Raw genomic sequence first — 13,787 nt, forward strand, 5'->3', positions numbered from 1 at the left:
GCGCGAGTTCTAGCGATCGCTCGAATACTGGGAAGCGTCGTGGAGCAGACAGGGTTGGTAGGCAGGTGGCCGGTCTGGCAGGGATGCGTTCAGCCCTACCCCTTCCTATACCGACGCTTGCCACTTCCACCACCAGCCATCCCTTTCCTTCGCCGCCAGCAGTGGCGTCCGTGGCTCCGACGACCTCCCTTTTTGCCCATAGTGCGGTCACCTTTGCTTATGTATCTGTAATCGTAGCGATATCGCATCGTGCGTATCTTTCTTCCTTTAAAACTGATGTTCGTACGAGTATTAGAACGCTTGACAAAAATGGCACGAATTGGAAAAATTATTAGGGCATTGTGAAAACCTTTGGAAATTCCTAGTACGCGTTTGATATTTTCGATTAGAAAAGTACATGGTGGAATCTCGATTGTCTGAACTAATCGTGTATGCTTAAAGAAAAACAAGAAATCTCTTACAGAGAGTCTCATATTCAAATCTTATATTGACCAGTGTTCCAATAATCTGTCGTTTCGTTAATCGATGTTCCGATAATCGGCTCTACTGCATTAACATATTTTTGATGAGATACGACATACTGATATTTGCGTGCACAATGCGCAACTCCATTTATCGAAATGAAATTTTAGCTGATATCCGATTAAATGAACTTCTGCCGATTGAATCCACTTATCTGAATGTGGACTCTTATGGTATGAATTCTAGTTATTTATTAATCTCGTAGATTCCGATAAAAGTCTATCGTGTACATCGGTTTACAAAATTATTAAGGAATTTATAAAATACATATATAAAAGGAGCAAGAAATTTGACCTCGGAATTTCCTCTTCCACTTATTTCGTCATTTTCCCTGTAACAGTTACAGGCTGGTCACGTAAGGGATTAAATACCTTCTTAGATAGTGCTGACTCAATCCTGATCAAAATTTAAAAATGTAGGTAGAATCGTGGGCTTTACTCTTTACGAGAGAAGCCATCTTCTCTATCGTTGCCGCCATGCCGAAGAATCCCAAGATTTTCCTCGACTTCGTTATTTATAACTTAATCCTAGCGTTCTCCAGACGCAGTAACCCGTGATATAAACTTTATACCTAACCACATCACGAAACTCGTACGCTGTGAATAATGAAAGGAATATAAAAGAAACGACGTTATGTCGAGTGAATATTAATAGAAGTTAGCGATATAACTATTCGATATATATTTAGATATTTAATATTTCGCGTTATTTATCTTATGCACGCGTAAACGAACGCGTAAAAATGAATTTTTCGATAATTGAATGCGGTCAATATCAAAATATTCTATTTCCGAGGAATATCAATTTGTCTGATATAATTTAACAACTAATTTCTATTCTGTCTTCTATTTGTCTCAAATTCAGCAATTGGGGAGAACGGTTTGATATCAGGAAGGGTCGGATAATATATCCTTACAATTTCATAATGTCTGGTGAAAACGCTACTCCGCAATATAAGCAACAACCTAATATCTATAACTTTTAACGATACTTAATGCTACCTTCATAATTTACGAATTATCTACTTTACAGCATGCTAATAGCTAAGACACATTTGCGCAATAAAGTCGTAGGGTCAATTTACCTTGATTTATGAAAATACAAATAACGTTGTTTCTGCATTATGAAGTCGTGCAAGAAGCTATGAGAAAGAAATTACTACCTTAAACGCAGGATTGCAGAAACTTATAATTCCAGTCTTGCAGTTTACGAATTATACGAAGGAATACGAGCTAATCGAGTTTAGGATAATCTTTCTTAGAAAAGTATTTACAGAACCAAAAAAAAAAAAAAAAAACATACATATTACAAAAATACAAATATACATATTACTATGGAGAACTATGTAAATTTTTAACGCTAAACATAACGCTACTGCGGAGTAACATATTGAATTGATCGAACAGTAATATTTGCCTAATGAGAGTTTGAATCTAGCGACTAGCGTCGCGACGGTCATCGATGGCGCATGTGACATGAAATATATGTATTATTCAACCAGAAATTGTACTTCTCAAAATGACATTTCAAGAACGCAAATTCGCAATGAGTAAAGAATAGACATTTATCAAGAAAACCATTGTGGAAATAATTTAACGACAAAATAGAATCTAGGACAGGGTCGTGCTTGTGAATAATGCCCTTATCAGAAAAAAGAAAAACGTATATGTATAAAGTAATGTTACGAGTAAAACGTGAAAGTTTGGTAGCGCGTTATTGAAAGAAATAATTTTCATCCTTCGTGAAAGGAAGAGTTACATGATGCAAAATTGTGTCTATCTGTCAGATTAATTTTTACAAAAAGTGGCAAAATCAAAGTACTGCAGAGAAATAGAAACGTAACGCTACTCTAAACCTCTGCAAGTTAAATGAGAACTTCATGCGATTCCTACCTGTTGCCTCATATCGATGGAATGCAGACTAATCGAAATAAAAAGGAATCATTTTGAAATTAAAAGACCATTTCTTTTACTCTGTCGTTACTCGGAGAAAAGTTTGAAGACAATTTTCTAAGGTACGGTTTAAAGTAAAAAATATGTACGATAATTCTCAAGAAAATTGTTAAACAGAATTTTATGCCCACCTGCAAAGAACATTCCTTTTTGTACGATATTATTTTACCAGTAAGTATAACAAGTCCCAAGCCTTGAAGTTTATTGTTTCAGGCGATATCATTAAAAGGTAATGTTTGTCTGCTTAAAGCGAAATATATGTAGATTTAAAATTATAAAATTATATCGCTACACGTACGAGCGAATTAGAAAGAAAAAGAACGTTTTCTTCGAGGAAGAATATCTTATGCTATGCGATACGTTAAACCGAAAATGAGTATACGTACACACAAATATGACAAATGAGAGAAAGTTTGACGTCGTCTTCGCAAATTTTAATACAGCTAAGATATCAACAACTCTCAATGCGCAGCATCGTGCATACTTTTCCAATATCCTCCAAGTTACTCCGTTCTGTGGAAAATCAATCTTGCATGAACAAACAGATACACCTTGCAACGTAATATATTAAAAGGAAATAACGTTGTTCTGTAAATATTCACCTTTACGAAATATTCGATATATTCCTGCTTGGAAATTACATGAATATGTAGTTACATGTATTACAAAGTATGAAACAACTATCATATATTACGATAGTAGCGTCCATGAAATGCGCTAGAACACAGGACGAGATTATGCCAGGATTGTTAAAAATAGTATAAGTTGTACGACACTGTCGAATATCATATATCTACCCTCTTTTTTTCTTTTCGTAGCATATTGAAATATTAGAAGAATAATTAAAATATAAATGTTCATAGCTAATAGCACCCAGTACTATAGATATTTTATTAATTGAAATGTTTACAAAATTATTGCGACGCGTAAATTTTTTTGACTACAGTCTATCCTCGATAAATTCATAAGGGAAGAAAGAAGATATTCGCAAAACTTATTTTTAACGAAGCAACGTCACATTGTTTCTCTATTCGTATCTTCGCACTTGGTCTCTATTCGTGAAAATTGTTATCAATTCATCATATACAAGAGAAAACTTGAAAGTATTTTTTTTTCATATTTTCTAAGAAACCGTGTCACAAATCCGAATGTCTTGTATATATATATAAAGTACGTAGTTATCGCAATAAAAGAACAGACGCAGTAGTCGTTATGCAGGACAAATGAAAATTCTCCGTCGAATTTACGACACGGGCTTCACGTCGTAAGCTAAAAAAAGCAGCCAAGTAATTTTATTGATCGACTTGTAGATTCTTGAATGCTTTAAAAATTCGTTGTAGCGATCCAATGTATTTCTTACGAGAGAAGAAACAGCGAGTGAAAGCAGATATTATATAAGACGTTGAATTCAAATTTCTATAAAACTTCCATACGAAACGTGCGAATGAAAATATCGCATTATGCTTATTTTATCATTAAACGTCAAGTGTTGGTATATTTTTTCGATCTTTAGCATCGTCTCCGATATTTTCTGGATCGTTTATCTACAAGAAAAGAAAAGAACAATACGTTAAAATCTAAAGGAATACACGGTATTTTATTTTTTCTGATAACTGTCTAATCTGATATTTTAATTGAAATAGAAAGTGCGATATACAAATAAATAAATACGCGAACTACAAAATCATTTACTTTCGTTTTTATCGATACTTTATTTATACTGGCAAGGATTATTCTTTCGGTTTTCCAAATAAAGTAAAAGGCGAGCGTGTCGCCGAGTGCTTTTGCCGATAACCTTTGTATAACGAAACCACATTCACCATATGCGATTCCTTGGATTCGTATAAAAGCAGGTTAACCTCGGCTAGAGCAGAAATCGATTTCTAGAGTTCCCATGACGATAGTCTCATCATAACGCGTATCAAACTTTCTCCGACTATAATCAATTGTATTCTAGTATATTTCATATACTAGAAATGTTTTTTGTTTCTAAAAATTCTAAGTGCTAAAAAATTCCGTAACTATAATATTAAAAAATTTTTTTATGGACTCTGTATCAAACTCAGGCACATGGATTTTATAGAAAAATAATGAGGAAATGACATCATACGCCCATGAAAGTAAATTGCAAAACATCAAAATGTTATTAAGCAAATACAATTTTTGAAGTGAAAAAGAAGGAGATAATACAAATTCATACTTGCTGAATAAGCTGTTGGTTGGCAAGATAATCCCGACGTTGTTCCTGTAGGATAGAAATAGGCGGCGGTTGCGGAAAAGTTTTATCTTCCGAGTTGTTCCTTAATTGCAGAAACAAAGAAGTCACCAGAATGAACGGTAGCGACAGTATCGGCAATTTCAGCTGTGCATAAAATTATTTAATTCTTCATTTTGATTCTTAAGTTATATATATACATATAACATGTTAGATTCGTTCAAACCTTTATCTTTTAAAACTCAGATTTTATTACGATTGATATCGTCTTCTTAAGATATTGATTAACAGGGAGAGAAATCTATTTCATAAAAAATAAAAATATTAATTTAATTACATCTCTAAAGAAGAACAATACGCCATACTGCACGATCACAGTGTATACGATTGCTACGATCACAGCTACAGCCGTTTGTCCGCTAAACGCAAATAAAGTTCCTAACGAAGCTCCCGTCAGAAAGGTGTTGTAACCCCATAAGCCGGCATAAATTTCATCGATTTGTATTCCAAGCATTAAACCTACGAATAACAAGAAACTATGACAGAAAAATAGAAAATACCAATATCTTTGTCTCAAAAACATTTGCAAGCTACGTTGACTCAATCTCACGCTCGATAAATTCAAGGTTCATACACAAAAATAGTATAATACCCGCCAATGAACCGATGAGTGCACCCAAAAAAGCAAAGCCAGCCGTTATCGGAGAACAAAGTAGACAAGCTAAATAAACCACAGCACCCATAATAACGCTTTCAACTGCTAACACCTGCGACGCTGACACTATAACGCCATGAAACATCTGAAAAGTGTACAGGATGCACACAAAGAAATTGATTGAAAAATGTCTTACAGTTAATGATATCGATAACTATATAATCTATTATGGCATTTAAAACATTCACGATATAGTTTAACGAAAGAAAATAACGCACGATGTTGCTTAAGATCCCAAGATATTCGAGTATCCGAAAATGTCTAATACTTTCAACGATGTGACACATGATCGAATCGTGAAAAGTGGAGCAAACTTTACCATTCCCCAGTCAATGTGTATCCCTGTCGCATTTTCTCCGATGAAACTGATATTGCCTGTCGTCGCATCACTTGTTGCATTGTCCTGGAAACAATAAGAATGTACTGTATAAACAACTGATCGTGCATGTACTCGCGACACACATAGCACGTATATGTATACACGATATCTTTGTTCGAGTACATATAACCCTGTGCTCAAAACTGGGCTAGTTCGTCCGTTGATATCCACGATCGAAAGAAAGCTCAGGGCAAAAATATCCTTGAATAAAAAATCGATAGAACTTTCTTTCTATGACGAATTTATTTAATTCCATATCTAAAAGAAGAACGCGAGACAATAATAAGCTGGGAAATGAGTTTTCTCCATTCCTAATCCGTTGAGTTAATCATACCTTCTAAATCATTCACATTTTTGTATTTGCAACTCAATGCTGTCTTTGGACCTCGTAATTTATGTAGCTTATACGCACGTAATCTTACATTACGTATATTTTTTACTTCCTCTATATATTTTACTAAAATTTTACTAAAATGACGAAGAAATACAAATTTAATGTGATTTTCGTCTAAAGAAAAGGGTCGACGAATCTCGGATGATTTTTCATCTTTTCCTATCTCGCTCTAGAGACAAACAACAATAGGTAAGAAGTTTGTATTGATCGTGTGCGTGCCACGCGACGACTAGCGGAATGGAAGAGACTTTTAAGCATCGCAACTTAAGTTGGACAACGTTGTTGGCATAACTAAACTTGAAATTATCGCTTTCATCTGTTATCGATCGATTATGTAACGCTCAAATGTTACTCGCTACTGTTCGTGCTGATGTGATATAACGATAAAAACTGATTGCACCGATTCTATGAAACTTCGATCAAAAATGCGATCACGTAGTCAAGGGTATTAAACGCATAACACGTATAAACGTATAAACGTGAAACATATAAACGACTGAATATTTTCTAAAAATATTAATAACTTCGAAAGTGTTAATAGGCAAAATCGAAGTATTTTAAGGTATCATTTCATTGGCTTAACTTGTTGCTTTTTGGAAAGTAAATATGTTAAGAAGATTTTAATGTTACATTCAGATATCGTTGATGAATGTGTAATATACGTATATACGGCGCTACGTGACATAATTGACAAAAATTTTGTAGCAGTATACGTGTAGACGTGCGTATCAAAATACATAAATCTTCGTAAACTTCTGAGCACACTGCGTTATCAAACGATATCTTTACGACAGAGAGTTTTCATACTTGTTACATAGAACATAAATAGAAGAACGTCTCCAGTTCAGCACTTGAAACAAAATAGAGAGTAACTTCACATTTAACATTATAAGTTATATCGTGAGATCTAATAAATAATTAGATTGTAAAATGGGAAAAAATTACATGATTCCGTTTCAAAAATTCATGATAACCTTGGATTTACCATGGAAAAAAATATTTTTGAATTGATTATATATTTTTATCGATATGTGTCGTGCACAAAATCTTGGTCAATAATGTTTGTTACGTTACAGATGACTGAGAAACGTGCGGTACGTTAGAGTGTACCATAAATCTTACATCTACGATAAATAAAAATTAACAGGACTTTTAAAGTCTCTAAGAATCTGGACTACTGGTACCGAAAAACAGAGTGTTTATCTGTGCAATATTTAAAGAATCGCATTCCACAACAATACGAAAACTGAATGCTCACAACAAAATCTATTACCATTCTCGTAACTGGTTGCAGTTCCTCCGACGTATCAAGTCCATTGTCTTTGGTATAAAGGACCAGGAGCAACGCAAATTCAGCCAGATTAAACGGCCATGCTATGAATGGTAACTTATTGTTTGTGAAAGAGCGGGCCAAGTAAACACTGTAAACATTAATCATTAATTACCGATAAAGTTAGTTAAAAGCGTTCTATAATTATCACTGTTGTTTAAATTTAATCTACGTTCTAATATAATATACTGCCGAATATTTTTGTAATGGTAAGATAAAATCTATTTAAAAGATTAAATGAACTTCTTCTTTTAACATTAAATTTAAGTAAATCTGTAAGATTTGAAATTTTATCAAAAATCTTACATATCATTCTACTCTATTAACAGGTAAAAAATAAATGATTCTCTAAAAATCATAAAAGAATCGACTGTCGAGCTTTGTTTGAATACTTCGTACGTCACACTCGTCACTTTACATTTACGACGATATCATAAAACGTGTAACATAAAGTTATCTTATATTCGTAAGAATTATTAAAATGCTAATATTGCGCGCTACAGCAAATATTTTATAATAAAAAGTAAACTTATAAGCAGATATTCATCAGTTTATTGAAACTTGCCTAAAGATCGTTCCCAGAATAATCAGTAGTAGACTGAAACCATCGAATGGTCCATAGATACTTGGTATTAAACTAGACGATATCGCACCAACTAATAACGGATTGAATACTGTTAACCCATTTGCGATATTTTCCTCTGAATCTCGTATCAGCTGCGAATGAAATATATGCTTTCCAAAACGTAATGTGCGAATTTTCTCATATGACGTATCGACGAAAAAGCTCCGCAAATGGTATCGCGACGCGATCGTATTAATCCTCGCAAAAAATTCCGCATTGCAGTCATTTTGTTTACTTTTTGCGAAACAACACGGTATCATAAGATGATCAAATGAATAATAATTACAAAAGCATGAATAATCGAGTCATACGTCACGTAAATCAACAATGCAATTAGGCATTATTTATTCCCGTCAAATATATACTAAGGATATATATATATATATATATATTGGCATATATTTAATGAATATGTAGGAAGCACATAATTCAAAGTTTTCGAAGTAAAAAATAATTAACAAAATATAATTTTTTTAAATATTTGATGTAACAATTACGTACCACGGATAATAGAAGACCTAGGGAACCAGTGATTGCTGAGAGGAGTAACGTACCTGGTGCATTAACTCCTAAAGAAATCGTTATCAATAATCCACTAATTGGATTATTCGCAAATACAACCTGTAAATTTATATAATCTGAATATGAGTATCTTTCGATCGATTTAAATATCAATTTGTGTATGTGCATATCTTTTTGAAAATCTTGTAGACGATCCTTATATTTATAAATCTAAGATTTGAAATAACTAATGTTAACTAAAAATAACATAACATAATAAATAAATTTGTATCTATGAACTTTTTCATTATATATACATTATTTATAAAAGATATATAAGCTGCTTACTTGACTGAAACCTCGTAATAAATAATCGAATAAGCGTACTATGCTCCAAAAAACGCTTTCCTTTTCTAACAAAAATTCTTGCCAAACGGTGAATGTTCCAGTAAAAACGGCCCGAGAATAGTCCTACATATGAATTATATTGAGAAATGTAATGTTAATAAAAAAAAATATTTATTTTAGGTGCTACATATGTATACCCAATACTAAAATATAATAAAACTTGAAATACATCTAATACTTAATTCTGGTTTCATCTAGTTTTATGATTAATTCGCACTTTATGACATATGAAAAATATCTTATACTTGTATCTTTTTATTTATCTTTCAGTACTCACATGGCGCGTAGATCCCTTTAATCGTTCTCTCGCGCTCATTCTATGATAAACTCGCGTAAAACACTACAATTCCATTTTAAAAGTATATCCTTTTAACCACAGTGTGGAAATTCCCCCACCATTTGTGAGATATGTTAATGATAAAGAGCAATGTGCATCTGTGTGTCATTCCGATGTCTGATATTTCTTCTAAAACATTGTGTGGTATGTGAATGTTTCAAATTTCTAAAAGAACTATTTATTCCACATTATAAATTAATATGTATTAGTATTAATTAATAAGTAAGTATTAATAATTGAAATAAAAATATCAATTCAAAATTATTTTCAAATACAAAATATTGTTGAACTTTTCTTGTTACTTTTTTCTTACTTCCACGTGTTTACTCGTTTTAAACGTTGGTTTCATGTATCTTTGCTTCAAACGAATGTTACTTTATGAGAGCATGTGGAGTACATAATTAACGTAGCAACCTACATAGCAATTAACACGGTTAGCGTTACCTTATTAACGTATTTATGTTAAACTGTTATAATGTAATAACTTTAGTAGTACTTAAATAAACAGTCAATGGAACAAGTACGCTGTATATTAATATAAATATTTATTTTTAATTCAAAATATATAAAAAAATATAATGGTGGGTTGTCTTTGATTTTGAATTATAAAATCTAGTATTTTCAATGAATTAAGGCAAGTAGAGGAACATTTTGGTCTGATTACATCAAATAAGTAAAAAATATTTCCATACAAATACTTTAATCTTGTACCATCAACAATGTGAAATAAATTGTATTATTCATATGCGAAAATAAATTCCAATGTTTACCTCTATTTACCATTACTTTATCAACAGTTGTGTAATTAGTTCTTAACGATACTCTTATATTAAAAAAGTTTAAACATCAATAATATAATTAGGATGTACAACAAGTAAAGGATCATTTTCTTCGTCTTTCTCATCCCTTGTGGTTAAAGGTATTATAATTTGATCCTGAAATACAATTAACAAAAGAAATTAAAAAATGAATCATTAATAATAAAATTCGAATAATTTTAAATAACTACTTTTCTACGTACATGATATGTTAACCTATCAATAATCTTTTCAATAAAATTTTTTCTTTCCAACAACTCTTCCTCTGAATCTATTTGATCCTGTATTTGATCAAGATACCATGCCACCAGTTCTGATTTCTTTAATCCACCTTTAGTGTCCCCTGTAGAAAAGAGAAAATTATAAAATAAATATTTATATAAATAATAACTTCAGACACGATATACCTGTATCAACAGTTTCACTTTCGGCACGAGTTTCTTCATTTCTCATGTACAACACTAACATATTAGATAAATTTTTATACTCTTCAAAGGACATTGTTAGTTTCTTCTTGTGTTCTATAAATATAATATAAAGAAGAAAAGAGGGATATATAAGACTAACTACTACACATAGACATTCGCATAGCATTTAAGTGTATATAAGTGATATAATTTACGTGTAGGAGTTTCTGCTTCCATATCGTGATCTAATGCGTTGAGAGCCTCCATGATAGGTGGAGCATCATTCATATCGACATCCATTCCATCATCTTCGGCTTTTTCTAAATCTATATCCGGCTGTTCTACAGTAACGATACTTTTACTTAATAAACGTTTTGCTTCTGAAACGTGTTTTATAGTAACTTCATCTGAGCATTCTAATTTAGCCATGGCTTCTGATAATCTAATAAGGCTTTCTAATTTTCTAACGGTAACTCTCCATTTGCCGGAGCCACTACCAGTTTTTTGTCTAAGCGTAGTGTAACTATCAACTAAAGATTCTGCCGCTTCCTGAAATTAAAAAAGGAAATTAATCCAAATAATTTAAATAATGAATTTATATTTAAAACGATATAACAATACCTGATTTAACATAGGTTTAAAATGTTTGGCAAAATTAATATATCTAGCGATCTCTGATTGCGAATATACTGTATCAAAACCTTGCCAATTATCGCAATGTAAATCAATAATTCTTTTAGCGATTGCATTATCAACAATTTCATTGCATTCATCAACTATAATAAAGAATAAGTCAAATCTGGACATAATTGGAGCCGTTAATTGAACATTTTGTTGTAATGACTTTTTCCTATCATACCGTCCACCAACGGGATTTGCTGCCGCTAATATTGATGTTCGGGCATTCAAAGTTGCTCTAACGCCAGCCTAAAAATATATATATTTTATTAATGCTAATATGCATATACTAGAAAAGTTTAATATCAATTATCAACAAACCTTAGCTATTGAAATAGTTTGTTGCTCCATGGCTTCGTGTATAGCCACTTGATCCCTAATATCCATTTTATCAAATTCATCGATACAACAAATACCTTGATCAGCAAGCATCAAAGCACCAGCTTCGATAACAAAATCAGGCGACTCTTCGTCTCTTACTACAGCAGCAGTTAATCCAGCTGCGGAAGACGCCTTTCCTGAAGTGTAAATTGATCTTGGTGTGATGTCAGCAACACTTTTTAGAAATTGAGATTTCGCTGTACTAGGATCACCAACAAGACAACAGTTTATATCCCCTCGCAACGAGGTACCCTCTAACGTTGTTTTCGCCACACCACCAAACAACATTAGAGTAATTCCCTTTTTAACTTCATCGTTACCGTGTATAGCGGAAAATAAACTTTGTACAAGATTTTCATATAGATTCTTATCACGACTCATTTCATATATACGATTCCATTCTGCTTCTGACATTCGCTTTTTCATCATTTCTTGTGAAATTTCTTCCATATTTGTTTCGGTACCACCAAACTAAAAAAATATTAATCATATAAAATACATGTACATATATATACACATTACTATATTATAATATGTAATGTACATGTATATGTACACATGACACAATATGTAACTAATTTGTTATACCCTAAAACTTGTTGGAGTAACGCTGCAAGCTAGAAATGCTGTTTTATAGGTTAATTCACGTGTTCCTAGAGCTTTCAATCCTGTTATTCCTTCTCCTTGTTCAGTAGGTTTCCGACGTGCTGCTTTAAGATCAACTTTCGCACCACTAAGCGAAAGAACCGATACATCTGGTACTACTATCATAGTTCCTGTAAAGTCATACCTAGAAATGTACAAATAAGATTTATTAGAACTTAGAAAAAGCGAACAAAGCTATATAACTAATTTTAATATAATATTGTATAGGTATTTAATAAAATACCTGTCACCAGGTTGAATAGTTTCTACAGCTTCTGCTCGTAAAATAACTTCAAGCGAGCGTGGAATGCAGCCTCTAGGAAGTTCTGCTTGTGTCTCTTGTACTCTGATTTTTTGGAAATCAACGAATATGGAATTATCTACATCTAGCAGGAAACGTCTCCTATTATTACATACTGGATTATGACAAATTGTTGGATTGCAGAACTGTAAATAATTACCCAAATTGTAATAATTTCATTACAAACATATTCATATCAATGAGGTCATTTACGTTATACCTTAAATTGTTGTTCTACATTTTTTATTACAGCATTACAGTCCATACAAATAAATGTTCCCAGCACCAACTCTGGATGGACAGGATGTGTTCTTATTACTTGACCAGATATACGTATTAACGTACCCAGTTTCGAGGCATTTAGTTCTCTTAATTTTTGTCGTATCGGAACTTCCACAAAACTCACATAACATTCCTTTTCCTTCCTCAAATCTGCAACATCCTTGACATAATTACAAACTGCTTGGCATAGGTATGGATAAACTCTATAACAGAAGAAAACAATTTATTAAATAAAAACAAATGATTAAACTAGTGTCGTGATAAAAAGAACATCCTAAAATCTCACCTAAAATATTCTTCAACAATGGTTGTTGACAATACTTGATTGTATTCATCTACATCGTCAAAAGTCACTTCTAATGTACTATGTTCTGGACTTACAAGTTCTTTGGCTGGTTCAAGGTATTTTACAGTTCCATGTTCCTTAAAGCTAATTAATAAAATAAGAATATATGATTTAAATGACAAGTTTGAGGTATCGACTGTCTTTAAATGAGGTGTAAAAATTTTACTCTTCTAAAAAATCCTGGAACAGCTTTTGACATTTGATCCCAACTTCATCAGGTACACGTGAGCGAAAATTTTGCGTATCTCCTACATCCATTCTTCGAAATAATTAATAATTACTCGTCGGAACAATATTTTAGCGCGGCGTTCAGCAATGAAACAACGCGCGAGAACAATTTGGCGGGAATAAAGTTTGGGCGCGTTTTCAAAATTGGCATCCTTTGTGTAGAATAAAAAATATAAACATAAACGAAAATAAATTTTATTCTTTTGTACAATGTTCACATGTCCAATATGTTATATATAAAGAATATTATTATTCTAATCTTAATTATATATTTCTGATAATGAACAGATACAGAATTGCCAAAGTTAACGAATAAAATACCT

The 13,787-nt window shown here is 32.4% G+C and overlaps 3 protein-coding genes across 6 annotated transcripts in view; 1 reads left to right on the forward strand and 2 right to left on the reverse strand.

The window, feature by feature from the left end:
* Positions 1-13,787, forward strand: part of LOC100645539 — a 39,421-nt gene that overhangs the window by 21,090 nt on the left and 4,544 nt on the right. Inside the window, exons 1-3 of one of the 3 annotated variants that reach the window (XR_007226584.1) lie at positions 12-695; positions 7,254-7,560; positions 7,837-8,079. The exons of 1 other annotated variant lie outside the window; for it this stretch is intronic. The gene's annotated coding sequence lies outside the window, so the exon portion shown is untranslated. Of the gene's footprint in view, positions 1-11; positions 696-7,253; positions 7,717-7,836; positions 8,080-13,787 lie in introns of those variants that run through there. One more of the 3 variants, XR_002308444.2, reaches the window with a different exon arrangement.
* Positions 3,072-9,840, reverse strand: LOC100643465 (urea transporter 1). 2 transcript variants are annotated; one of them, XM_048412825.1, is made up of 11 exons: positions 9,692-9,840; positions 9,319-9,507; positions 8,982-9,104; positions 8,634-8,753; positions 8,073-8,224; positions 7,451-7,598; positions 5,724-5,807; positions 5,342-5,489; positions 5,027-5,208; positions 4,675-4,836; positions 3,072-4,018 (listed from the first exon to the last, which is right to left on the reverse strand). In XM_048412825.1, the coding sequence occupies exons 2-11, from the start codon at positions 9,355-9,357 to the stop codon at positions 3,950-3,952; spliced, it is 1,227 nt and encodes a 408-aa protein (XP_048268782.1). In that variant the 5' UTR covers positions 9,358-9,507; positions 9,692-9,840; the 3' UTR covers positions 3,072-3,949. The 2 variants fall into 2 exon arrangements, with proteins under 2 accessions (XP_048268782.1, XP_012172040.1); XM_012316650.3 differs by having other exon boundaries at positions 9,319-9,840.
* On the reverse strand, positions 9,909-13,693 carry LOC100643343 (DNA replication licensing factor Mcm6). Its single transcript, XM_003400947.4, has 11 exons — positions 13,403-13,693; positions 13,177-13,320; positions 12,829-13,093; positions 12,552-12,754; positions 12,251-12,452; positions 11,603-12,133; positions 11,225-11,530; positions 10,819-11,152; positions 10,604-10,717; positions 10,400-10,539; positions 9,909-10,313 (listed from the first exon to the last, which is right to left on the reverse strand). Exons 1-11 carry the CDS (start codon positions 13,492-13,494, stop codon positions 10,218-10,220), a joined length of 2,427 nt encoding a protein of 808 aa, XP_003400995.1. The 5' UTR covers positions 13,495-13,693; the 3' UTR covers positions 9,909-10,217.

This window comes from Bombus terrestris, chromosome 15, assembly GCF_910591885.1.
Source record: "Bombus terrestris chromosome 15, iyBomTerr1.2, whole genome shotgun sequence".
Classification (NCBI taxonomy): domain Eukaryota; kingdom Metazoa; phylum Arthropoda; class Insecta; order Hymenoptera; family Apidae; genus Bombus; species Bombus terrestris.

Coding starts and splice junctions, on each gene's coding strand:
- LOC100643343 (XM_003400947.4), bottom strand. CDS start 13,494: ATGGATGTAGGAGATACGCAAAATTTTCGCTCACGTGTACCTGATGAA. Junction 13,094..13,176: donor ATTGTTGAAGAATATTTTAG/GTGAGATTTTAG, acceptor CTTCTGTTATAG/AGTTTATCCATACCTATGCC. Junction 10,718..10,818: donor GGAAGCAGAAACTCCTACAC/GTAAATTATATC, acceptor TTATATTTATAG/AACACAAGAAGAAACTAACA.
- LOC100643465 (XM_048412825.1), bottom strand. CDS start 9,357: ATGAGCGCGAGAGAACGATTAAAGGGATCTACGCGCCAT. Junction 9,105..9,318: donor TAAAGGGATCTACGCGCCAT/GTGAGTACTGAA, acceptor ATTCATATGTAG/GACTATTCTCGGGCCGTTTT. Junction 7,599..8,072: donor ATTCTGGGAACGATCTTTAG/GCAAGTTTCAAT, acceptor TAATGTTTACAG/TGTTTACTTGGCCCGCTCTT.